The 27,766-nt window shown below is 39.6% G+C and overlaps 1 protein-coding gene across 1 annotated transcript in view; it reads left to right on the plus strand.

Moving 5' to 3' along the window:
* The window catches only part of LOC126091843 (uncharacterized), a 443,987-nt gene that overhangs the window by 183,651 nt on the left and 232,570 nt on the right, over positions 1-27,766 (plus strand). The window contains exons 14-15 of the mRNA XM_049907099.1: positions 7,917-8,066; positions 14,589-14,729. Of these exons, the coding sequence (XP_049763056.1) occupies positions 7,917-8,066; positions 14,589-14,729 (291 nt within the window). The remainder of the gene's footprint in view (positions 1-7,916; positions 8,067-14,588; positions 14,730-27,766) is intronic.

Below are 27,766 nucleotides of genomic sequence, written 5' to 3' on the forward strand. Positions count from 1 at the left end.
AAAACACTTCACTTCCTCACCTGTTTATTTGTTAACCAACAGAAAAACTTCCATTTCAGTTATATCTGTAATCGTATACTTCAAGTGGCTCCTCAATCTCCTCATCTACTTCTTTTGTATTCTGGCTTTTGAATATATTAATCTGTTCAACTAATAATGTAACAAATTCTTCAGAAGCAAGAGGGATGGGGGGAGCACAAGGTGCGTTGATGACAAAATATTTCAACTGATGAAATTGTCAATACTGTCTTTCAGAAAATTACTAAGTGGTTCCTTGTAAACGGACTCTCACTGAATTTTGATAAGACACAGTACATACAGTTCCGTACAGTGAATGGTATGACGCCACTAATAAATATAGACCTTAATCAGAAGCATATAGCTAAGGTAGAATATTCCAAATTTTTAGGTGTGTCCATTGATGAGAGATTAAATTGGAAGAAACACATTGATGATCTGCTGAAACGTTTGAGTTCAGCTACTTATGCAATAAGGGTCATTGCAAATTTTGGTGATAAACATCTTAGTAAATTAGCTTACTACGCCTATTTTCACTCATTGCTTTCATATGGCATCATATTTTGGGGTAATTCATCACTGAGGAATAAAGTATTTATTGCACAAAAGTGTGTAATCAGAATAATAGCTGGAGTCCACCCAAGATCATCCTGCAGACATTTATTTAAGGATCTAGGGATATTTACAGTAGCTTCTCAGTATATACACTCTCTTATGAAATTTGTTATTAACACCCAAACCCAATTCAAAAGTAATAGCAGTGTGCATAACTACAATACTAGGAGAAAGGATGATCTTCACTATTCAAGATTAAATCTAACTTTGGCACAGAAAGGGGTGAATTATACTGGCACTAAAGTCTTTGGTCACTTACCAAATAGTATCAAAAGTGTGACAGATAACCAACAAGTATTTAAGAAGAAATTAAAAGAATTTCTGAATGACAACTCCTTCTACTCCATAGAGGAATTTTTAGATATAAATTTAAAAAAATATATTTAAAAAAAAATAAAAAAATAAAAATAAAAAATACAAAAAATGAGAAAGTTGTTATATTAACTTAAGTATGTTGTTAAATTAACTTAATTATGTCATGTACCGGAAAATTTGACTCGTTCCACATCATTACAAAATATCGTATTCATGATCCATGGAACTAGTATTAATCTAATCTAATCTAATCTAATCTAATCTGATAATTCAATTCAAGTCACAATTTCAACTGCACTTTCTCACAGAACAAAACTACTGATCAATCTTAAGCAATTTCACTCCGTGTATCACTGTTATGTGTAGTGCCCTGGTATTGGACCAGTCTGATCACCTACTTCATTTTATTCACTGCAATCACTGTCTGATTCCTCAGTAGAATGCTCATTTGAAGGTGCTTCATAGACACTTACACCACCTGAAAATTAGCCCACAAACTTGTCTCATTCTCATTTGTTAATGTTGCCTAGCTATTCATATTCTACATCACTCAGCTTCCACTTAATACTAATCATTTTACGAGGAAAATTAACCACAGTTAACTATCATCATCAGTGAACTATCTAAAAATAAGAATAGGATGGCTATTAATTCAATAAAGAAACATATTGGCTACATTATAAATATACTTACAAATATGCAAGCTGATAGCAGATTGTTAACAATGAGTTATCTCATTACTGACATCTGAGCAGAACATGCTGCTCTATACTGCAAAATTACTTGCAGATGTTGCATGTGCAGTTTGCTCTTTTCGGCCATGACAGGCAGCATGTTAAACAAAGTTATAGGGAGAATGAAGTATATATCATGAAAACAATATTATCAAATAATATTTGCTGCTACTCCCCAATACATTTTCTATTGAGGTTTGTTCTAGAGAACTCTACACTCTCCTGAAGCAATGTAAATGTCTGCATGCCCATCTCCGTATGAAAGATTTAAATCTACTATGAATTGCAATATGTCATGTTGCAAGGAGGTTTTAAATACACTGATGCTAAAAGTTTCAAAATGTGATCATAAAGAGAATGATGATTATGCCATGAAAAATGGTTGATCCAGGAATACTTGCTGTTGTTCTTCAAAATATTTTCTCTTGTATGGTTTGTTCTAAAGAACCTTCTGTATGCTAACATGCACTAGTCTATACCAAGATTTACATCCACTATGAATTAAAAAGTATTTCATTGATGCAAGGATTGTTTAAATATGCTGGTGCCAAAATTTTCTGTTTACTTCCCACCGAGCTTAAGAGCTAAAGAAACAGAGAGACTGTTAAACTGCTTTTTTTCTCCCCCCGCCCCGGGCAGTCGTCCTTCTCTGTTAATAAGTTGGCAAATGCAAACTTATAATATACATTATCATTAGAAAAATACTCATCCAACCCCCAACACAGAAAAAGTGTAAATATAAGTATTATTGTGATATGGTAATTATAATGTATTAATTATGTATGTAATTTTTAAATCCATTGTTATATTGATTGATGAGTTTTTGAATCCAACTGTACTAATACCTTGTTTGTAATATAAAAGTATATTTAATGATTAAATCAAGCAGTGGAAAACCCAGAATGGAATGTAACAATATGAAAAGGATAGTTGTTGCTCACTATATAGGGGCGATGGAGAGTTGCAAACAGCCACAACAAACAGACTCTCGGAAAATGAACTTTCAAGACAACAAGGCCTTTGTCAAAAACTGATAACACACACACACACACACACACATGCAAACACAACTCACATGACCACAGTCTGGGGCAGGAAATGGGGGGGGGGGGGGGGGGGGGGGATAGCTGGATAGGGATGGGGGATGGTAAAGTGCTGGTTGGGGATCATACAGGGACGATGTGGGGAGAGAGTAGGGCACCTAGGTGCAGTTTGGTGGTTAGATAGAGGGCAGGGGGGAACAGAAAAGGAGAGAAGTAAAAAGACTGAGGGTGCTTTGGTGGAATAGAGAGCTGTGTAATGCTGGAATGGGAACAGGGAAGGGGCTAGATGGGTAAGGACAATGACTAATGAAGGTTGAGGCCAGGAAGTTACAGGAGCATAGGCTATATTGCAGAGAATTGAGAAAAGCTGCTGTTGGTGGGAAGGATCCAGATGATATAGGCTGTGAAGCAGTCACTGAAATGAAGAACATTGTGTTGGGTGGCACACTCTGCAGCTGAATGGTCCAGCTGTTCCTTGCTCACATTTTGTTGGTGGCCATTCATGCAGAGAGACAGCTTGTTGGTTGTCATGTCCAGGTAGAATGCAGCACAGTGGTTGCAGTTTAGCTTGTAGATCACATGTCTGGTTTCACAGGTAGGGATAGATGATGTTTGTGACCGAACTGGAAGAGGTGGTGGTGGGAGGATGTATGGGACATGTTTTGCATGTAGGTCCATCACAGGGATATGACTCATGAGTCAAGGGGTTTGGAGCAGGGGTTGTTTAGGGATGGACAGGGATATTGTGTAGGTTTGGTGGGAGGCAGTATACCACTGTGGGAGGAGCGGGAAGGATAGTAGGTAGGGCATTTCTCATTTCAGGGCACAACATGAGGCAGTTGAGACCCTGATGGAGAATGTAATTCATTTGTTCCAGTCTTGTGTGCTACTGAAACACGAGGGGAATGCTCCTCTTTGGCCAGATAGTGGGACACTGAGTGGTGGTGGGTGACTGGAAAGCTAAGGCATGGGAGATCTGTTTCTGTACAAGATTGGGTGGGTAATTATGGTCTGTGAGGGCCTCAGAGAGAAAAATGGTTCAAATGGCTCTGAGCACTATGGGACTTAACATCTATGGTCATCAGTCCCCTAGAACTTAGAACTACTTAAACCTAACTAACCTAAGGACATCACACAACACCCAGTCATCACGAGGCAGAGAAAATTGGCCTCAGAGAGATCCTCAGTATATTTTGAGAGGGAGTGCTTGCCACTGCAGATGTGATGGCCATGAGTGGGTAGGCTGTATGGAAGGGACTTGGTATGGAATGGATGGCAGCTGTTGAAGTGGAGGTATTGCTGGTGGTTGGCAGGTTTGGTATGGACAGAGGTACTGAGGTGGATGTCAGCATCAAGGAAGGTGTGAAGGGGAGATGTTGTAGAGGTTCTGGAGGAATGTGGATAGGGTGTCCTCACCTTCGATCCAGATCACGAAGATGGCATCAGTGAATATGAACCAGGTTAGGGGTTTGAGATTCTGGGTGTTTAGGAAGGATTCCTGCAGATGGCCCATGAATAGGTTGGCATAGGATGGTTACATACAGGTGTCCATAGTCATATCCCATACTTGTTTGTAGGTAATGCCTTCAGAGAAGAAGTAATTGGTGAGGACATAGTTGGTCATGGCGACTAGGAAGGAGGTTCTTGGTTTGGAATTGCTCAGGTGTTGGGAAAGGTAGTGTTCAGTAGTGATAAGGCCATGGGCTTTAGGGATGTTAATGTCAAGGGAGATGGTATAAACAGTGATGTGCAGGGCACCATGTGGTAAAGGAACAGGAACTGAGGAGAGTCATTGGAGGAAATTGTTGGTATATTTTATATAGGAGGGTATGTTACAAGCAATAGGCTGAAGGTGTAGGTCTATGAGAGCAGAAATTCTCTCAGTGGAGGCACAGTAACCAGTTACAATGGGGTGTCCTGGGTGGTTTGGTTTGTAGACTTTAGAAAGCATGTAGAAGGTAGGAGTGCAGGGAGTAGTACAGCTGAGGAGAGGTTCTGGGATGAGCCTAAAGATTTAAGGAGAGACTGGAGATCCTGCTGGATTTCTGGAATGAGGTTACTGTGGCAGGGTTTGTAGGGATATGAATGTGACAGCGGGCGGAGTCCTTCTGCCAGGTATTCCTTGTGGTTCAAAACAACAGTGGTGGAGCATTTGTTAGTAGGTAGGATTATTAGGTCAGGATCAGTTTTTAGGTGGGAGATTACAGCTCTTTCTGTGGATGTAAGGTTAGTTTGAATGTTAAGGGATTTGAGGAATGATGGTGAACCAAGGTTTGAGGTTAAGAAATTCTGGGAAGCTAACAGGGAGTGATTTGAGGACAATGGGAGTGGATCACCTATCCCATCAAAAGCAGGGCTACTTGTGGAACCAGTGATATGATCTACAAGCTGATCTGCAACCACTGTGTTGCATTCTATGTGAGCATGACAAGAACAGACATCAATGTCCACTGACCAAGAGTGGCCAGGAAACAGCTTGATGATTCTGTTGCTGAGCATGTCACCCAACATGACATTCTTCATTTCAATGATTACTTCACAGCCTATATCATCTGCATCCTTAGCACCAACACGAGCTTTTCTGAAATGCACAGGTGGGAACTCACTCTGGAGTATATCCTATGTTCCTCTAACCCTCCTGGCCTCAAACTTCATTAGTCATTGCCCTTACCCATCTAGTCCCTTTCCTTTTCCCATCTACATCTACATCTACATCCATACTCCGCAAGCCACCTGATGGTGTGTGGCAGAGGGTACCTTGAGTACCTCTATCGGTTCTCCCTTCTATTCCAGTCTCATATTGTTCGTGGAAAGAAGGATTGTCGGTATGCCTCTGTGTGGGCTCTAATCTCTCTGATTTTATCCTCATGGTCTCTTCGCGAGATATACGTAGGAGGGAGCAATATACTGCTTGACTCTTCGGTGAAGGTATGTTCTCGAAACTTAGACAAAAGCCCGTACCGAGCTACTGAGCGTCTCTCCTGCAGTCTTCCACTGGAGTTTATCTATCATCTCTGTAACACTTTTGCGATTACTAAATGATCCTGTAACGAAGTGCACTGCTCTCCGTTGGATCTTCTCTATATCTTCTATCAACCCTATCTGGTACGGATCCCACACTGCTGAGCAGTATTCAAGCAGTGGGCGAACAAGCGTACTGTAACCTACTTCCTTTGTTTTCGGATTGCATTTCCTTAGGATTCTTCCAATGAACCTCAGTCTGGCATCTGCTTTACTGACGATCAACATTATACGATCATTCCATTTTAAATCACTCCTAATGCGTACTCCCATATAATTTATGGTATTAACTGCTTCCAGTTGCTGACCTGCTATTTTGTAGCTAAATGATAAAGGATCTATCTTTCTGTGTATTCTCAGCACATTACACTTGTCTACATTGAGATTGAATTGCCATTCCCTGCACCAAGCGTAAATTCGCTGCAGATCCTCCTGCATTTCAGTACAATTTTTTGTTGTTACAACCTCTCGGTACACCACAGCATCATCTGCAAAAAGCCTCAGTGAACTTCCGATGTCATCCACCAGGTCATTTATGTATATTGTGAATACCAACGGTCCTATGACACTCCCCTGCGGCACACCTGAAATCACTCTTACTTCGGAAGACTTCTCACCATTGAGAATGACATGCTGCGTCCTGTTATCTAGGAACTCCTCAATCCAATCACACAATTGGTCTGATAGTCCATATGCTCTTACTTTGTTCATTAAACGACTGTGGGGAACTGTATCGAACGCCTTGTGGAAGTCAAGAAACATGGCATCTACCTGTGAACCCGTGTCTATGGCCCTCTGAGCCTCGTGGACGAATAGCGTGAGCTGGGTTTCACATGACCGTCTTTTTCGAAACCCATGCTGATTCCTACAGAGTAGATTTCTAGTCTCCAGAAAAGTCATTATACTCAAACACAATATGTGTTCCAAAATTCTACAATTGATCGACGTTAGAGATATAGGTCTATAGTTCTGCACATCTGTTCAACGTCCCTTCTTGAAAACGGGGATGACCTGTGCCCTTTTCCAATCCTTTGGAACGCTATGCTCTTCTAGAGACCTACGGTACACCGCTGCAAGAAGGCGGGCAAGTTCCTTCGCGTACTCTGTGTAAAATTGAACTGGTATCCCATCAGGTCCAGAGGCCTTTCCTCTTTTGAGCGATTTTAATTGTTTCTCTATCCCTCTGTCGTCTATTTCGATATCTACCATTTTGTCATCTGTGCGACAATCTAGAGAAGGAACTACAGTGCAATATTCCTCTGTGAAACAACTTTGGAAAATGACATTTAGTACTTCGGCCTTTAGTCTGTCATCCTGTGTTTCAGTACCATTTTGTCACAGAGTGTCTGGACATTTTGTTTTGATCCACCTACTGCTTTGACATAAGACCAAAATTTCTTAGGATTTTCTGTGTATGTTGTCTATTTTTGACAAAGGCCTTGTGGAGTGAAAGCTCACTTTCTGATAGTCTTTTTATTGTGCCTATCTGTACTCAGCATCTCCACTATTTGGTGAGTAGCACCTATCCTTTTCATATAGTTACATTTAAGGATTGTTTGATCAATCACTATATTTGTATGTTGTGTAACACCATTAAATGTTGGTGACACCAATGCTTCTATGTTTAAAATACAAGGCAAAATCATTGATCCATGAATCAACAGAACTTGTATACAGTAATAAAATTAAGAATAAACTAAACAAGTCACAGCCTGCAAGCCCTTGTTCAAATAGTATGTCTCATTATGCATGGAACATGACCATAATCTGTGTGTGAAATATTGCTACTGGTATTAATTGACAACATTTTTTTACTGCTATGCCACTTCTTTTTATTTTTTATTTTCCTTTAAAACAGAACTTTATTATGTAGTTGAATTATTTTAACCTAATGTCATTCATTTGAAGCTCATTTATGAAATGCCTGAACTTGTGAATTATGTATCTCATCAGTATAATATAATACAATCTATGGTTTGTCATAAATATAAACTTTTTATTAACTTTCTTGACCTCATTTCATTATTACTATAATAAAAAAATTTTAAAACTTATGCAGGTAATTGACATTAATTTTTATTTTTTATTTTTAGTGATATGGTGCATAACTGGAGTAGATAATATTTATATCTAGACATTGAAGTTTTGCTTTTGATTTTCATTCTTCCAGTATCATTGGCTGGTGCAAGACATGAATGGTAACTCTGTGGATGTACCTCCTGCTGATGGTCCCATACTAAGAGTTCCACCAGCCACTCTCCGTGGTGGCTACACTTACAATGTCACCTGCACTACTGCCATCAACATGGAAACATTAAAAGTTAAGATCTGTGTTTTTTAACATGGTTTGTGTGGTGTAGATCAGTTTCAGTCATAGAAGCATCATCTCACTGTTACACATATAGCTCAGATTATGTTCATCATGTATTGAAAAATGTATTCATGCATAATACAATCCAGTAACCTTATGTAAACGTCCATTCCAAATACAAAATATTGAAGTAGTTTAGCCGCAGGATGTAAATCACTATGTGCCCAGTTGTAACACTAACAAGGGAACGTCCCCATTGCACCCCCCTCAGATTTAGTTATAAGTTGCATAGTGGATAGGCCTTGAAAAACTGAACACAGATCAATCAAGAAAACAGGAAGAAGTTGTGTGGAACTATGAAAAAATAAGCAAAATATACAAACTGAGTAGTCCATGTGTAAGATAGGTAACATCAAGGAGTGTCTGAGCTCAAGAAAGCTGTGGCCCCGTGGTTAGCATGAGCAGCTGTGGAACCAGAGGTCCTTGGTTCAAGTCTGCCCTCGACTGAAAAAATTTTAATTTTTTATTTTCAGACAATTATTATCCGTCTGTCCGTTATGTTTTCATCACTTTTTTGGGAGTGATTATCACATCCACAAGAAATCCTAAATCGGGCAAGGTAGAAGAATCTTTTTACCCATTCGCCATTCGGCAACATATTCCTGTCATGTGACGCACATGCCATCACCAGTGTCATATAGAATATATCAGACGTGTTTTCCTGTGGAGGAATCGGTTGACCTATGACCTTGTGATCAAATGTTTTCGGTTCCCATTGGAGAGGCACGTCCTTTTGTCTACTAATCGCACGGTTTTGCGGTGTGGTCGCAAAACACATACACTAAACTTATTACAGTGAACAGAGATGTCAATGAACGAACGGACAGATCATAACTTTGCGAAAATAAATAAAGTAAAGTTGTCACTCGAGGGAAGACTTGAACCAAGGCCCTCTTGCTCCGCAACTGCTCATGCTAACCACGGGACCACGGTGTTCCTGGGCTCAGACTATCCTTAATGTTACCTATCTTGCGCATGGGCTACTCAGTTTGTATATTTTGCGTATTTTTTTCATAGTTCCACACAACTTCTTCCTGTTTTCTTGATTGATCTGTGTTCCATTTTTCACGGCCTATCCACTGTGCCAACTTATAACTAAATCTGAGGGAGGTGCAATGGGGAGGTTCCCTTGTAAGAAAGATACATTAAAGAATGAGTATATTATTTAGTCATGAATAAGAAGCCATCCAATCAGTTACTGTGTGTGTTGTGATCAAAGTACCTGGTGTACAAAATGTGACACTCCTGTATGGCAACAATCAAACTTTTTCAGTTACATAGAGGAAAGAAGAGCTTGTCAGTGGAGAATACAACAGCAAGAAATTCCACCTTACAGTAGCATTATCCCTAAAAGCACTAACTAAACTTAAGCCTGTAACTAAGTAACTATTTATGAGAAGGAATGTTCAACATTCAGCCAAAGAATAAGCACAACATAATTGTAAAACATAGCAACTCTAGTGGCTGGCATGAAAGTATTTGTCAGCTTGATATAAATACGCATTCATGATGCCACACAATACTGTACTACACCAAGAAGTGGTGATACTGGCTGCTAAATCAGCTTCTTCAGGGGAAGTAGAGCATTATCCCAGAAGCATACTGGAAAGTGGACATATCAACCTGATCTTGTTGTACATACTGGAGGTCGATCTGCACTAGCTGGGAAAGGTGCCGGTGCTGTTGTTGCTGCTGGTGCTGGTGTAGACCAGTGTCATGATATGATGGTAGTTGGCTCTTCTCAAAACACATATGCTGGCTTCACTCAATCAAGGGAGATGGTAGTGGGCTTGTTGTTAACAAGCACGTTGATAGTGTGTTCTTCCTGTCGTATGACCTTGTGTGAGCTCATGTACAGTGGTTGTAGTACAGCTCGAACTCATTCAATACACAGCATGAAGTGCATACACTTGTCTAGGGCCTGATGTACATAGCTGGAAGCCATGCCATGTCTAGATGCATGCTGAGGATGAATGTGAGAAATAGTCACAACTGTCTTGGTTGGGTGGTTGTAGGGAATGTGCATCCACAAATGCTCCTGGTAGGCATAATGTTTCACTGTAAACCAACTTGACTGCTAAAGAGTCTAAATCTGGTTTGTGGGTACACCTCAGGCTGAGTAAAACCATTGGCAGGGTGGTGGTCCACTTTGTCCTGTGGCACATCATGGCTGCCTTCAGAGAATGATGCCAGCATTCTATCATCCTGTTAGTGGCTGGGTGGTAGCTTGTAGTCTTATGGTGTACTGTGCCACATAATTTTGTAAGATGGGTGAACAGTTCAGACTAATATTGGTATATGCTGTCCCTCATGTCATGTAGAAGACAGCCAAAATGCAAAATCCAAATACAAATGAAGGTCAAATCTAAAGCCTCTGCCCAGATGTTATCTACTGGCGCTGCTTCTTTCCAGCAGATGAATCGATACAATCATTCCCTGTAAGTACTGTTGCCTATTTGACGGATGTAATGAGCCTACAACTTAAATATGGACATGCATGAAGTGACCAGACATATCCAGAAAATCTCCCACTGGTGGATGCAAATTTTGGTTGACCTTGTGCTACTGACATTTGATGCACCTAAATGCCTGACCAAACAAATGTGTGAGATTAGGTGAGTTATTGGTCTAACTCCAGGCTGACACAGCTCATGTAGGCTGTTCAGTGCTCCTCTTTCGAACATGGCAGGCAGGAAAGGTCAAGGTTTACCATTTGCCTTGTCACAATATAACTTTATTTTGGCTCCACACACATTGACTAGTTGGAGGTTCATGTTTATGATATAACTTTGAGTAGGGTTCTTGACTCTTGTTCAGTCTATTATGCTTTGGCAAGTTGAGGTAGATCAATCGAACATGAGATGCTGCTGAACTGAGAAAGACAATTGGTGACTATGTTGTCGATCCCAGAAATATGTGTCACATCCATGCTGAACTGGAACATGTATGTGGTGTATGAGTAAAGTAATGAGATTGGCAATGCTGTGTGCAATCTGGCAACACTGTGTTGTTCTACTTGTGTAGACCAGTGTGTTCATCCCTTCCAGATGCTTAATCTGCATTTCAGCTCTATACTGCCATCATGTGATTTGTGAGAGTGCCGTCAGTGAAGCTGTGTTTTTGTTGTGTGCTATGAAAATGGAACATCAGAATTTAGAGCAATGTTATGCCATCAAGTTTTGTATTAAAATTGGGAGACCCATGAGTATGACACTTGAAAACTTGAAACAGTTCTATGGGGAACATTCTTTACCAAGGGCACAAGTTTTTCACTGGCAGAAGTCATTTTTGGAAGGCCAAGAACACACTCAGGGAGACCTTCAACTTCAAAAACCAATGAAAACATCAAATGTGTGCATGCTCTTGTGAGATCAGACTGACGGTTAACAATAACAATGATAGGTGACCTGTTAAATTCAAACCCTTTCATTGTGTATCAAATTTTGACTGAAGATTTGCACATGCAAAAGATTTGTGCCAAAATGGTGCCGAAAAACCTTGCAACTGAGCAGAAGGACAATCAAAGAGATGTGTATGTTGATCTTCAAGAGAGGATTGCCAATGACCACAAATAGTTCAGTCAGGTGATCATAGGTGATTAATCCTGGGTTTTTGAGTATGATCTTAAGACAAAGTGGCAAAGAGAGTACTGGCACACTGAGACATTTCATCAAATGAAAAAAGCTCAAATGAGCAAATAAAAGACCAAAACAATGCTGATTTGCTTTTTTGACAGTAGGGGTATCACGCACAAAGAACTTGTCCCTCCAGGACAAACTGTCAACCAAATATTTTACAAAGATGTCCTTGAAAGGCTCAGGAAAATGATGACTTGACTGAGAGCAGATATTGCACACAAATTGATTCTGCATAATGAAAATATCCCATGTTAGATGGTACTTCCATCACATAATTTTTGGCCTCAAAAGGCATTTCTGTTGTTGAACACCCCCCCCCCCCCCCCCTATTCATCTGCTCTCAGTACTTGTGGCTTTTTTCTTTTGCCAATATTGAAAAATGTCTTAAAAAGTTATCACTTTTGGACTCTGGAGAACATTCAAAAGAATATGACTGACACATTATAAGCCCAACAAGTCGAAGTACTGTTCCAAGACTGAAAACAATGACTCCACAAGTGTATAACTGCCAAAGGGAACTACTTTGAAGGGGGAAATGTTTTTTGAAACAAATGAAAGCTTTGGTAGATAAAAAATCAGTCTCATTACCTTTCTCACACACCTCATATACCAGTTGATTGTGCTGCTGAGGTGAATAATTGATACTGTTTTGGCAAAAAGCAAATGTAAAGGCATGTGGTCAGTATAAATGATAAATTCCCTGGCTTCCCTTTGTGGTCGGGAGTATTTGAAGGCCTCATAGATACCAGAAACTTTCTGTCACAAGTGCTCCATTTCTACTGTGTCTGTGACAGCTTGCAGGAGAAGAAAACTGGAAGCTACCAAGGCCTATCATACAGTTGTTTTAGTGTGCCACCAATCTCTGTCTGGCTCACATTGACCACTATTGCTAAGGGAGCATTTGACTTGGTGAATGCAAGCAATGTAGCTTCCACTACGATCTGCTTGGCTTCCTCAAAAGCAAAGATCATATCATCCACCCACAAAACTGGTGAGTTACCTTTGCTCTTTGAATCAGTGATCACTGCTATTAATGGTTCGTCAACTTGGTGACACATGGCAGGTGCTGGCAATAGAAATTAAGCACACCAAGAAAATGACACAGTTCCTTATAAGTTCTTGGTTGTGGGATTTGCAAGATGGCTACAATTTTCTCAGGTAAATGTAGGGAACCTGACAATGAGATCTTATCCAGGAAGTTAACATGTGTCTAACTGAAAATGCAATTTGCAGTATTTAGAATTACAGTGTACTGTTCTAAACATTTAAACACCTCAGTTAGATGCTGCTGGTATTGTTCTGGTAAGGCTGAAAAAACCAGAATCTCATTCAGGTATGAAATGCAAAAGGAGAAACCTTGTAATGCCAAATTCATTATCCTTTGTCGGGTTTGGACAGTGTTTCAGAGGCCAGATGTCATGAAACAACTCATCAACAAACAAAATTGAGTAATTATGGCTATCTTCAGTACATCTGTCTCTGTCACTGGAGTCTGAGGGTAGCCTTGGCACAGTCTATGACACTGAATAAGATCACACTACTTAACACTAGTTAATAGTCTTATAGTAAGGCTATAGGATATGAATCCAGCACAATTCTGGCATTGAGAGCTCAATAATCCCCATCTGGATACCATGCTGCATACTTCTTAGGTGCTAAGTCAAGTGGGGATGACAAAGAACTACTTCCTGAATTATGCTGTCAAACTAAGCTTTTGCTGTGGCCAGACAGTCTTGGCCAAACGTCAGGGTCAGCAGGATATCGGTGGGCCATTGGTAGTTTTAAAATAATGCATAGTGTTGTGATGTGCCCCTCACAGTGCTCCAGCTGTTCATTTCAGGGTTGGCAACTTCTGTAGTCTGTATACTCGCCTCTTGTAGCTTTTATGAATGCTACTTTGTCTGTGTGTGTTACTGCATTTCATCTGAAACCTGAGGTTGTTAAGCTGGTGATGGCATCAACTGGCCAGGTGTTCACCAAGTCTGGCAATGTTTGGAAAAGAATGGAAAGTCTTATGGGTTCTGACATGTCCACAATTGTCAAATCCCACACCAGGTCAAGCCACAGTCCAAGATCTAGCTTGATCTACAGTTACCAAACAATGGTGTGGTAGAATTATTAGTTGCAGTGAGGCAGATGGTGGTTGGTGATCACTTTCTACATCACTGTGAGCATGGAAATATACAGTAGTCTGACCCAGTGCCCACCAGATATTTCCATCTTGACTTGCAGTCGCTTATGAACAAGCATTGATCCCAGCAATCAGATGTCACACCTATGTCCGGTGGCAGATGATGGGTGCAGGGCATAGCATATTTGTGTACCTTGTATCCAAATCTTTTGTGGTACCGAAAGACACAGGTCTGATTTGTCCCAGATGTCAAGGAGGTAGTTGACAAGCTACTTCTCAATCTCTCGTGGTTGTGGCCACTGTCCTTGCCGTGGTCCTGATGAGTCAACAGTTCACCAATCTGTTTTGTCAACAAATCAGAACATCATAATCAATACATATAACCATGGACATCAACAAAATGTTGCATGATACCACCACTGCACTTATCTGTGTGGGTGTTATTGCGTCGAATATTTTATCAGCCAATTCAGCAACTGTGTGCAAAGCCATATCTGTTTGAGATGCTATAATAGCCTTCACTTGATGTGGCACACAACTTCTCCACAATGTGTGCTGGAGACTGTCAGCCATGGTACTGGTGACAACCTAACTCCTTAAGTGTCTCAATTCTTAGACTCTATTTTCTTTCTAGAATTTACTACTGTTGCTATATGCCTCTGTTTTAATAAGAGTGTTGTACGTCCTTCTGTTATTTCACAGGGCATATTGCAGGTTGAGATTACTCATCGAGGTCTCAAAGCAGTTATTACAGAAACAGAAATTGTGATTGGAACAGGGCATGAACTACAATTGGATGCATCTTTATCATATGATCCAGATAACAGCCCTGGCAAAATTGAGGTAAAGCTAATTAAATCATGTATCTTCTGTCATACAGAATAAGCAGAATGGAAACTATTTATTGCTGTCTGACAACTTCATCTCTTATATATACACACAGGAAATAAGGTGTGACAACCAATTACCTACAGGCGATTGAAGGTCATCAAATGGGTACATGTAAATAAAAAGAAATGCCCTTGCCTTCACAGTAACTATACATGGCATGGATATATAAATATATGAGTGTGTGTGTTTTAAATTATGAGACAGAATTGCTGATCAGTAATTACCATCAGGATACAAAATTTCAGTACTTCACCTGTGTGTGAGTTCAACTCTCATATTGAAAGCACCTCCCCCTCCCCCTCTTTGTATTCATCTCTTCCTCCCTCTGTCTGTCCACCTCATCCTCTTACCTCTATCTGTCAATCTCTTCCTCCCCACTCTATTTGTCTCTTCACTTCTCCTCTTCCTATCTTTGTCCATTTTCTCCGCACTTTTAATCTGACCATATCTTTCTCCCTCCTCCCTCTGACAAAATCCTCTTTCCTGTCTTTATCCATCATCACCTTCCCAATTCCTGTTCCGCCTGCCCACTGTCACACATGTCAACTTTCAATCCATTATCTCTATTTATGCCTGGCATTCCTTATAACTCCCTACATACCTCTATACCCAGTGCTTACTGTTTATTTCTGTTAAAACACTTTGACCATAAATTTTAGCCTTCTTATTTTCAATCATTTTTAACAAATTTTCAGTGAAGTGTTTTCTCTCCTTATCATACAGCCATTTAATCCATGCTTGTTTTACCTGCGCCAATTCCGGAAACTCTACTTTGCCATAGCAAATCTCAAAACACACATCCTCTTTCTGAAATATTGTATGGTGCGTGGTATCCCACCTAACTGGCTTACCATTGAAATTGGCACCTTGGGTTGTCATCCATCCTACTGCAAGAACTTTCATCTCTTTCATTTCCGACAGTCACTCACCCTCACCAACCTGGTCCTTCATAATTATAGGATCCAAGCTCAAACCATACTTGACAACTGCTTCTCCTTTCACAAAATCCTTTTACTCTGTGACCACAACATCCCTTGTCCTGCTACTGCAATAGAGACTCTCAGCAGTTGGAACATTCCCGGCACCATCTGAGGAAGCCGTCCCAGCTACCTTCTGTCCTATGCCCATGTGGTGTTATCTATAACTGCCTCTCAATTTGATCCAACACCCCCCTCTCCCCCCCATCAACCCTCACAGGTCCCTGACCATGCCTTGCTGACTTACTCCTCCCTCCATATCCCCAAAATGTGCTTCCACTCTCCATGTAACAGACTTCCCCTCAACACCCATCCTGTATCACTCTTGTCAACCTTTCTGCCGAAACTCAGATCCATGCAGAAGTCTCAGGTATTTCTGAAGGTCTCACCTTTATCCCAAAACCTAAATTCAGTCATGCTGTTCTTCTAAAGGACCTTCTTTCCTTTACCCACTATCTACAGTGGAAACATTTCTTTGCTGCATATCCCACTGACAACGGCTAACCAAAACCCCACACAGACCCTTGCTTAAAACAGTTCAAATCTCCCTCCAACTGATCCTTATCCCCTTCCATCTAGTCATCCTCTGGTTATCTTTCAGGAATTCCTCACTTATAACCTGACTTTACCTTCCTAAATCCAACCCTAGTGAATCCAACATCACTCATATGGAACCCACAGATATCTGTAACTGGAAAAGCAGTCCAGATTTTATCATCCTTACTACAGAAATAGGCTTCACCACAGTGGCTATGAATTGTAGTGACTTTGTGGCAGAGGGTCTCTGCCAACTTTCTGACACCTCTGCATACAAACCTTATAACTGCAGTCCCATCCGAGAAGTCTAGCATGACCTCGTGCAGCTCCTCAAAGGCCTTAGGTTCATATACTCCTACCTTTTACATACTCCACAAACTCAATCCCACATGTCTCCTCAATAGTTGTCCCATTGTGGCTGGGTACAAACCTCTGCCTCTTTTTTGACCAACATCTCCAAACCATTGCCTGTAACCTCCCATCTACATTCAAGGCATTGCTCATTTCCTTTGCTGTCTCTCCACAGTTCCTGTCCCATTACCACTAGACTCCTTGTTGGTCACTGAGGATGTGATAGCCTTATACACCAACATTCTACATGGCCATGGCCTTTCGGCTATGGAACACTGCAGTTCCCAATGTCCTCCTGCAACCAAATCCATCACTTTTCTAATCCTCCCAGCCAACCATATCCTGACCCATAATTATTTCCCATCCAGTGGCCAAATCTATGAATAAGTCCATGGTACTGCCATGAGTACCTGCATGGCATTTCCCTATACCGTCTTACTTATGAGCCATGTCGGGGAATCGTTCCTTTCCAGTCTACACTCGAAATCCCTTGTCTGTTTCAGATTCATTGATAACATTTTCCTACTGTAGACTCATAGTAGGGACAACCTCTGTTTCTTCCTCCTTAACCTTAACACCTATTTCCAAATCCATTTAGTTATTTACTTTTCTCTTCTTGGAGCCAGCACAGCAATGGCTTTTGCAAATGTAAGACATAATAATATAACAAAAAATATATTTACAAAATGTGTTACATATTACAGTTGTTGCATCTTACATCTATTTTTTACATTTATTACTTTGTGGCTGGTATGCTATGGTTCATATCACAAACAGTGTCTTAGGATTCATTGAATGAATATTGACATTTTTCTCTCAGGGAAGATTTTAATGTGTTGCTAAAATCAATATCCTTGCATGTTCTTGAATAGTCTGGTAATTTATTAAACCAAATTAAAGTACTGATGTATGTGCTTCTGTTTTTCATATTTAATTTTTTTCTTTCTCAAAAATAGTTGTATATTTTTTTCTGGTGCTGTGCTCATGTACATCAAGCACTTGATAGCTTCAGCTGGTTGACACACAAAAAATATGGGTAGTAATTTTCAATACATATAAACAATATATTGTTAACTGTTTGCGCTGCATAAACACTTCACAGCATGATTCTCTATGGCATAACCTGTGTATAGGTCATAGTGTTCATTTCTGTAACAAAAATTCCTTTTTAAGTGAACGTCTGCTGCACACCTCCATAATAGTTAAGAAATGAGTAAAACATTCCATAGTAAACTGTTTTTAATGTTTGACTAGGGACTATTTTTGTGAGCTGCCTCAGCAGTTATTCACCAACATACACACCTTGAAGTTTACTGTTGCCAGTTTATGTTGCTGAGATGTTGCAGACTTTATTTCTATTGGTATGATGAGAACTGCCTGTTTTAAATGACAATAACTGAGATCTGGTGACATTCACCTTGAGTCCCTGATCATTGAAGTACTTTGTTACACTTGTAATACACCAGTAAAAGTTTCTAGAGTTTCTAGTTGCATGGCTTATAATATGGGTGTTAATAGATTGTGCAGTGTTGTTAATATAGACGAGGAAGAGATAAGGGACGAAGGATTTGTACATCCTGCATTACAGTTCACTGGGGGGGGGGGGGGGGGGGTGAAAGTTTATAATTTTTCCCTCTAGTGTGTTGTATTTCAGTTTAACACATTGCTTATGATTAAAAAGGTGTGTGAATGGATGGATCCCCATATAATGTGGCTTCAGTTGTTAGGTAAGTAAGGTATGGTTTATTGTGTTGTATGTTTTTGTCAGGTCTGAAAATGTACCTGAAGTTTGCATCCTCTGGTCCACTGGACAGTACATTTCATGGAAGAAACTGCAGTTTGTGTATAGTGAATGGGACACTAAGCTTGGACAGAATAATAATTTAGAATATCTTACTGAAATGAAGAATTAGTTATAAAGACATCTACCTTATTTACATTTTTATACACTGGTTTCACAATACCCATTTTTAGAACAGCTGGATACATGTTTTCTCTAATTCTGCAATTAATCATGTTGGTGAAAGGTTTTGAGATTTCTTTCAAGCACACCGTAGTAACTACACTGGGTATGCCCTCCCATCCAGATGAATTTTTTTCTTCGGAATGTCTATTAGCTTGTCAACTTCCTGCTCATTTACTTCCATAACTTGAACCTCATTTCACTCAGTGAGGTGGCATGGGGACTCAGTGTGTGCATCTGTAATATGGGTTGGCCAGCTGTAGTGGCCGAGCGGTTCTAGGCGCTTCAGTCTGGAACCGCGTGACTACTACGGTCGCAGGTTCGAATCCTGCCTTGGGCATGGATGTGTGTTGTCCTTAGGTTAGTTAGGTTTAAGTAGTTCTAAGTTCTATGGGACTGATGACCTCAGATGTTAACTCCCATAGTGCTCAGAGCCATTTGAACCATTTTGTAATATGGGTTGGTTGGTCAGTGGGAGCAGTGAAATAATTTTTAAGAAATTGTTTTTAAAAAATACTTCAAACATTATTTTGCGTTCTTCACAATGCTACAAGCATGTCTTATGCTGTTTTATTATCTTGGAACCTTCAACAGTACTTGTCAGTTAACTCTCAGGTTGTTTACATTTTTTATCAGGGCGCTCTGTTGGTTTGCAGTTAATTCGCATTCTAAAGTCAGTGATTTAAATTTTAAAAGTTTTCATTACTTGATTGTATTTTTACTTAAAAATCTGTAGTATAGCAGCTTTATAGAACAGATTTAGATCATGGATACGATAACTGAACCTAAACAGACTTGGTGGGGTTTCAGTCTAGGATTAATTGCATTCTGGCAGTGTTTAATTTATGTTTTGGGTTTCTCTGACAGGACAGCAGTAGTTATAATGTCCAACAGCGTTGAACAGAACTCATTCCATTTGTCATCAGACCATTTCACTTGGTATATAGAATCTCAATTCTTCTCTGCTAATTTGTTTTTAAATATTTGATCTAAGCAGAGGTATTTTCTTTTTTTTTTTTTTTTTTTTTTTTTTTTTTGCGTAACAAACTTCATTATTTTTGGCATAGTTGAATTTATACACTCAAGTGGTCATAATCTTACTGTACTATTTGAATTTGCATCCATGCTTAAGTCACCAAATGTAATGAGGTCATTAGGACCAGTCTGGCCAACTACACTACAATGTCTATCTGTTGTTGTTGTTGTGGTCTTCAGTCCTGAGACTGGTTTGATGCAGCTCTCCATGCTACTCTACCCTGTGCAAGCTTCTTCATCTCCTAGTACTTACTGCAACCTACATTCTTCTGAATCTGCTTAGAGTATTCATCTCTTGGTCTCCCTCTATGATTTTTGCACTCCACGCTGCCCTCCAATGCTAAATTTGTGATTCCCTGATGCCTCAGGACATGTCCTACCAACCAGTCCCTTCTTCTTGTCAAGTTGTGCCACAAACTCCTCTTCTCCCCAATTCTATTCAATACATCCTCATTAGTTATGTGATCTACCCATCTAATCTTCAGCATTCTTCTGTAGCACTACATTTCAAAAGCTTCTATTCTCTTCTTGTCCAAATTATTTATCGTCCATGTTTCACTTCCATACGTGGCTACACTCCATACAAATACTTTCAGAAACGACTTCCTGACACTTAAATCTATATTCGATGTTAACAAATTTCTCTTCTTCAGAAACGCTTTCCTTGCCATTGCCAGTCTACATTTTATATCCTCTCTACTTCGACCATCATCAGTTATTTTGCTCCCCAAATAGCAAAACTCTTTTACTACTTTATGTGTCTCATTTCCTAATCTAATTCCCTCAGCATCACCAGACCTAATTCGACTACATTCCATTGTCCTCATTTCGCTTTTGTTGATGTTCGTCTTATATCCTCCTTTCAAGACACTGTCCATTCCATTCAACTGCTCTTCCAAGTCCTTTGCTGTCTCTGACAGAATTACAATGTCATCGGTGAACCTCAAAGTTTTTATTTCTTCTCCATGGATTTTAATACCTACTCCGAACTTTTCTTTTGTTTCCTTTACCGCTTGCTCAATATACAGATTGAATAGCATTGGGGAGAGGCTACAACCCTGTCTCACTCCCTTCCCAACCACTGCTTCCCTTTCATGTCCCTCGACTCTTATAACTGCCATCTGGTTTCTGTACAAATTCTAAATAGCCTTTCACTTCCTGTATTTTACCCCTGCTACCTTTAGAATTTGAAAGAGAGTATTCCTTTCAACACTTTCAAAAGCTTTCTCTAAGTCTACAAATGCTAGAAACGTAGGTTTGCCTTTCCTTAATCTTTCTTCTAAGATAAGTCGTAAGGTCAGTATTGCCTCACGTGTTCCAACATTTCTACAGAATCCAAACTGATCTTCCCCAAGGTCGGCTTCTACCAGTTTTTCCATTCGTCTGTAAAGAATTTGTGTTAGTATTTTGCAGCTGTGACTTATTAAACTGATAGTTCAGTAATTTTCACATCTGTCAACACCTGCTTTCTTTGGAATTGGAATTATTATATTCTTCTTGATGCCTGAATAAAGCACATTACAGCCACATTTGGGTATTATGTTTAGCTAACTTAAAAGACCGATAAAGTGAAACACAATACCAGTCATTTCAACTGATCTTTCTGTGGTGTGGTGTGGTGTTCAAGATATTTTTTTGAATAGTATATGTTTACTAACATAAATTGCCATAGCACTGTCTATAAGGCATTGCCTGCAATAACTGTTTGCTATTAAGTAATCCTCTAGTCTATAATGTATTATACCACTGGATTTCAATCGGTGTTTAGTTATTACCAACATAAGTGGTGAGTGTTCTTCTATGAATATTTGTATCTGACATAATGAAATTTTAAAAGCATCACCTTTAAGATTGATTTTTGTTGTTTTAACATTTTGCACAAATCACATTCATTTAGGTTACAATTTTTGCAATAACATGTTGTATTAGCTGTGGCCCTAGTACTGCACTGTAGTGACTGCTCATTTATTTTGTAATTTTGCCTTTCTTCAAATGAACAAGACTCAGGCACATTTGAACTGCATCCCTGGACACCGGTGTTATGGTCCTTCATTCTGGAAAAGTGGTTGTAGTCTAGGGCAACTGGATCCTCCTCTTCAACAGCTTTGTCGCACCGTTCTGGGGAAGTAACTTGATGTTGCACTTTCTGTTTATATGCAGTCCATGCTGCATTGTTCCTCATGCTTCATTTTATTAATTCTGGCAATTGAACATAATTAAACTTATTGCACAGTTTTTTTAGCCCAGAATTGAAGAACAGTCCTTTACTAATACATAACCATTGTGGTAGATCTTGTTCCACTGGCACAGTTATGATGACTGACATTTGTATTAAATAGTTTTGGCATTATGTATTGAAAACATCACAGGACAGTCTAGCTTTCATTTTCATATACATCATTGCTACCACCTACAATCACAACATGATCGTCTTTCTTTGGTTGAATTGTCTCAGTGATAATATTCTCCTCCACAGGCAGTTAACTAGGCATCAGGTTATAATTCACAAAAACAGAATGTTTTGAATGTATACATTTACAAATGCATGTGGAAAAGGGTTTCCCATGACTGTCAGTATGCAGTAAGAATTCTTTGTAGTATTGTTGCATCAGATACTTCATTTTTTATTTTTATTTGGGAGTTTTTTCATCACATTCTGTTTGCCTATATTGGTTTGTACCAAAACTTAGACGATTATAGTTGACCTGTCGGATGAAGTCCATCACCATACTCGGATAAGATTGCTCCCCAACATGCCATAGCCACATTCTGTTACCTTACAGAGGTACCAGCTGCTTCTTTGGCTGCCATCAGCTAAAGAAGGCTGTGTTCTATCATAAGAAAATAATTGCGCTCTGAGTTGTAAGTGGAAAAGGCATCAAGATGACAGGAACTTCTATTGCAAGAATAACTATCAATGATGTAACACAGTCCTTCAAATTAGCCATATTAACAGAATGTTGTCATAATGCTATTCTCAGAGGGGACTTCCTGCAGGCTCATGAGTGATCATAGGCCATGGAAAATCTGAGCACTAGACTGACAAAACTATTCCAACAAGCACACAAAACAGAGATTGCTCTGGACAGTTGTTTGCCATTGAATCATTATTATCCCACCATCGTTGACGAGATGAGTGCCATTCATCAATTGAGATGTTAAGTTAAACTGTGTAGCTTTTGCTGAATATTCAAAGCTTTTCAGGCTCTCAGAAGAAATCAGTATGCCACTGATGATTGTAAGTTGTAAGCATTATAGGTGGTCAATGACAACTTTGGATCACTGATTGTCGTGAGCAGTCATAACTCATCCCTAAAGTTAAGTGCTTAGGCACAGCTGAATCAGTCTAGGAAGGGCAAATTGTGTTCCACTACCACTACAGAAAATGCAGGGAGGAAGGCACTATCAAATTGCAAGTGTGATCTGGCCTGACTGAGGAACAATGTGTCAGTTTTCAGATGCTTTCAAATCCAGAGTGGAGGGAAGACAGACCAAGTGACCCATGGTAAAATACCATATCAACAGTAGAGATCATCCACCAGTTAGCCGACGCTCATATAGAGCATCACCAGCAGAATGACAAATAATCCAGGAGGAAATTGAGAAGATGCTGCAAGATAATACCATTGAACCTTTAGAGAGTCCTTGGTCCTTCCTTGTGGTCCTTGTCAATAAGACGGATGGACATGGGACTTCTGAATTGACTAGTGACAAGTCAACAAAATCATGATTAGGGATGTCTGTTCATAGTTGCACATTGATAACAACCTAGACTGCTTGAGCGGACCAAAGTATTTCTCAGCTGTGGGAATGCACGCAGGTTACTGACAAATCAAGGATGATGAGGCTGACCAGGAAAAGACTGCTTTCACAACTTATGGTGGTCTCTATGAGTTCAAAATTAAGCCATTTGGAATATGTAATGCCCCAGCCACCTTAGGACATAAATGGACAACTTGCATTGACATCTTAAATGGATGACATGTCTTTGCTGTCTGTATGACATTATCAAGTACTTGAATATATGTGAAGAATATTTGAGATGCCTGACAACCACACCGATCAACACTGTAGATTGTGACGTTACAAATTTAATTACAATGATCTCAAATGAGACCAATATATGCAACATGACAGATAGAATAACATCAAATGTTCTTTTGCTATTTCTGAGTAATGTACTTGCTAATTCTTGTTGATCGACCAGATCCACAATCCCATAATAAATATATCCCCAAAACAAACGTACCCCCACAGCAAGATACCATCCACTGTTTGCTTAGTGGGACCTCACTCTCACTGCTTCACATGAGTCTTATCTCTAAAACAACATTACATAACAACATTCAAAAAATAAAGCAAACTGTACTAAATCCTAAATCTACTACATACACCAGTGTAATTTCTTGATTTGTTATAACCTATTACCTCTTTTACTGCATCACCTCCATTCTTCACTTCTATAAACAAGCTGTCCATCAAGTCGTTCCCAGTCAAAGAGCTCTTAAAATTAATTTTTTTCATGCAACCTCCAGCATTTATATCCAGTATCATTTCTTTACAGTATATATCTGTCTCGTATTTAATCAGAAAGTATGAGACCGACACCATATTTATGCCCAAACATGGTACCACATGAAATGCATGACCAAATATTTCTCCACTAATGTCTGTATCTAAAACTACTTTCCTCCTTACTGGCCTACCGCAATTCCCAGAAGTATTTTTTTTTCATATTTCTATTACTGAAAATTCAACAGTTTACTCATCGGTAATGTACTCATAAAAATTCTCTATTTGATTCTTTCTTGTATAGTGAGCATATGTATATTGTGCCATTTATCTACAGTCAATGTGTGGTGCATGTATTGCCAATTATAGACAGTCGTCATAAAGATCTGGTGCTTTCAGTGGAGCCTCAGTAAGTTTGGCTTGAGAATCAATCAGTCGGTTTGAAAGTAGTTGCCAGAATATACTGTATGCACTGCAACTGTCACAGATTTGTAATAAACTCTTCGTTCATTCTTTAGAAAAAATCTTTTTATTCATAATTCTTTTCACTCACTTCCTGATTTGCCTAGAACAATCATTCTTACTAGACCCCCAATATTAATTTCTTCTACTAGCTTTCTAGTTTCTCCACAAAAATTTTTCATATGAGCATTTCTCCTATCATACTGCTTAAACCAACCTCTGAATAAGTTATTATTTCCTGTAACTAACTCCAACCCACAATCATCTCTTCCAAGGGCGTACCCAGGATCTGAACTGGGGTGGCGGGGGGGGGGGGGGGGGGGGGGGGGGCGCAGGTCATACTAGTCTCATGAAACAAGGACTCAAGACAACATACAGCACTTCTTATTAAATAAAACAGTAAACCAGTGAAAAACTGCTTTTAATAAACATTTTAAATAAAAGAATGCACTTGTACAATCTGAGAAAACATGCAGCATTTCTTATTAAATAAAACAGTAAACTAGTAAAAAACTGCGAATATCTTCGGGGGGGGGGGGGGGGGGGGGCAGCTGCCGCCCCCCCCCCTGCCCCTCACTGGGTACACCCATGATCTCTTCCCTTACTTCTTTGCTTTTACTGTTATTATAAAAACCTCTGCTGTTGTGCATTTTCCTAGTTCTTGGTTCTATGTCTTACATTATTTCTTGGCCCAAAGTTGACCCTAGTTTGGAACAAAATTCAGTTTTCTGAATTCTGTCCCTGTTGCCTTTTGGTCCATAATCATAGCCCTGTTTTCATGCATTGGCCTTAGTTCATTCCTGTAGTTACTTTCCAATTGATCCCTCTGGTTCATTTTCTCATAATTGAACCCTCCTCTATTTGTTTTCTCTCCAATTCTCATCCTGATACTTATATCTGGTCTGATGCTGTGGGTTGTTCCCCAGTTTCCATTATTCCTATTAGCTTGGAAATTCCTTAGAATGTTTCCCTGATTATTACCCCCAATGCTTGGCTTATGGCACAGTGCCTGACCCATCCTCCAAGAAACTTTCAATAGAATTTGCAGAGCAGTGTATTAACTCTTAATGTAAAATCTCAGGTAATCTTCACCTTAATGTGGAAATGTCAGTGACTACGCTCAATAGCCTATCAAGATGTACCAATTTTCTCGTTTCCTCCTGGCAGAACTTATACATAGTTTATATGCCCCCATTGTACACTGGTCCATTTAGAAATGTGTTATGTAATTGATATTGCTTAGCTTGACTCCAATATCTATTCAAATATAATTGCTCAGATACATCATATTGAAGTGAACTGATCAGCACACAGATTTGCTCATGTCTGAGCAGAATCTCCTAACGATCACTTAACAAATTTAATTCCAGTTTGATTAGTCATCCATTCAATGAAACAGTCTTTGCATGCTGCAAGAAAATCCACAGCATGGTATTTACGGAAAAGGTTTTTCCCCATTTCCAAAACTACTGCATAATCCTAAATTGCTTACTCTACTGATCACTGTGCTAATTTCACCATTATTCACAGCTACCACACTTTGTGCCTGACAATTCACCCATTATTAAAGTTTTTGTTTCATCATCACCAGCCACAATCAGAGCTCGCCTAGTCCCTTTATCCCTAGTGTTGCATATCTGTTTGCTTGAAAGAATCTCAGCTCTCAGTTCAGTTCAGCCTCAACCATATTAATTCTGGCAAACCTATACCTTTCCACCTCCCCAAACGTAACTATTAAATCCTCCAATTGATTGTTTAATCTCTTGGTTTTACCACCCAAATCATTTTTCTACATTCCCCATAGAATTTTTAAATTCATTTCTTAATTTATTTTTAAACCCCCCTCCCCTTAATAGAAGAATCTATTTTTACTCCTCATAGAACTATCTTAATTCCCCATGGACTAATCTATTTTGGTGTTGATTTGAATCATCAGAGAGCATATCTTTAAAAGTCATTTCCTCTGCCTCTGCAGGCTCTGAGACACTTCCACTAGCTACAGACTCTCAATCATTAGGTGACTTTTTAATTTTGTGATCCATTGCTGTTTCTAGCATGAGATCTGAAAATCATGCAAATAATGCACCTGCTGCTACACTTAACTTATTTGTCATGACTGTGACTCTGCTGCTGATGACTGCTGCTGTTGTTGGCTGCTCTGCTGTGGTGACTTGTGCTACCAAAGTATGGCATGGTCATTGCAGTGCGGTGTGAGATACAGCTGGACGGTGGCAGGGGTAGCAGCTACGCAAAGGTAACAGCTACATCTCACAGTTGGCTGGTCACTGCTCAGATGTTTGTCACATTTGCAACATATTTGTTGCAGATTGCTGAACTGGCTTGACACATAGTTCTGCACTGCCTTACCAAGTCTGTTCACAGTGAACTATCCCAGACTGAGCTCACATATGTGACATTACAGACTGAATTATGATGATCCTGGATGTGAGTAACATATCCCAGGTGAAGGACAGAACAGTATTGAATGTTCTTTTGCTATCTCTTGGACAAGACCAATCTATATGACTGTATGGAAAGACATGTATTTCCTAATTCTTGTTGATACACCAAATAAATGTTCAGTGACTTGTGAGCCCACACATGCATCAGCATGAATGAAATGGAGTATGCGTTGATCCAGAGAAAATAAGAGCTATCACAGATTTTCTGACTGCTCTGCATATTCAGGATGTAGGTAGTTTTTCAGAATGTACTCATACTACCGGCGATTCGTAAAGGATTTCTGTACCAAGGCACAACCCTTGCAAGCACTAGCGCAGGGAGATGCCAAATTTTCCTGGAAATTGGCACAAGAAAGATCTTTTCATGCCCTTAAGGAGGTGTTAACATCTCCATTTCTAGCACTGTATGATGAGAATGCTGAGACAGAACTTCCACAAACCTAGCAGGTTTGAGACAGTGGCAGTTGTTGTATAAATTCCAGAAGGTGCTGCAAAGGGGATAGATTTTGCTTGCAGAGTGCTCTCCAAGTCCAAGATGAACTACTCTGCTACTAAGAAAAGAGTGCCTTGCAGTTGTTTAGGACATCAACAACTTCCAGCCATATTTACTAGCTAGAGAAAGTGAGACTACCAGAAGAGTTAATGAAATGTTAATTTGTTCTGTGTTGTATCTTTATCACTTGTCCGACA

The sequence above is a fragment of the Schistocerca cancellata genome, chromosome 7, assembly GCF_023864275.1.
Source record: "Schistocerca cancellata isolate TAMUIC-IGC-003103 chromosome 7, iqSchCanc2.1, whole genome shotgun sequence".
In the NCBI taxonomy this organism is placed as follows: domain Eukaryota; kingdom Metazoa; phylum Arthropoda; class Insecta; order Orthoptera; family Acrididae; genus Schistocerca; species Schistocerca cancellata.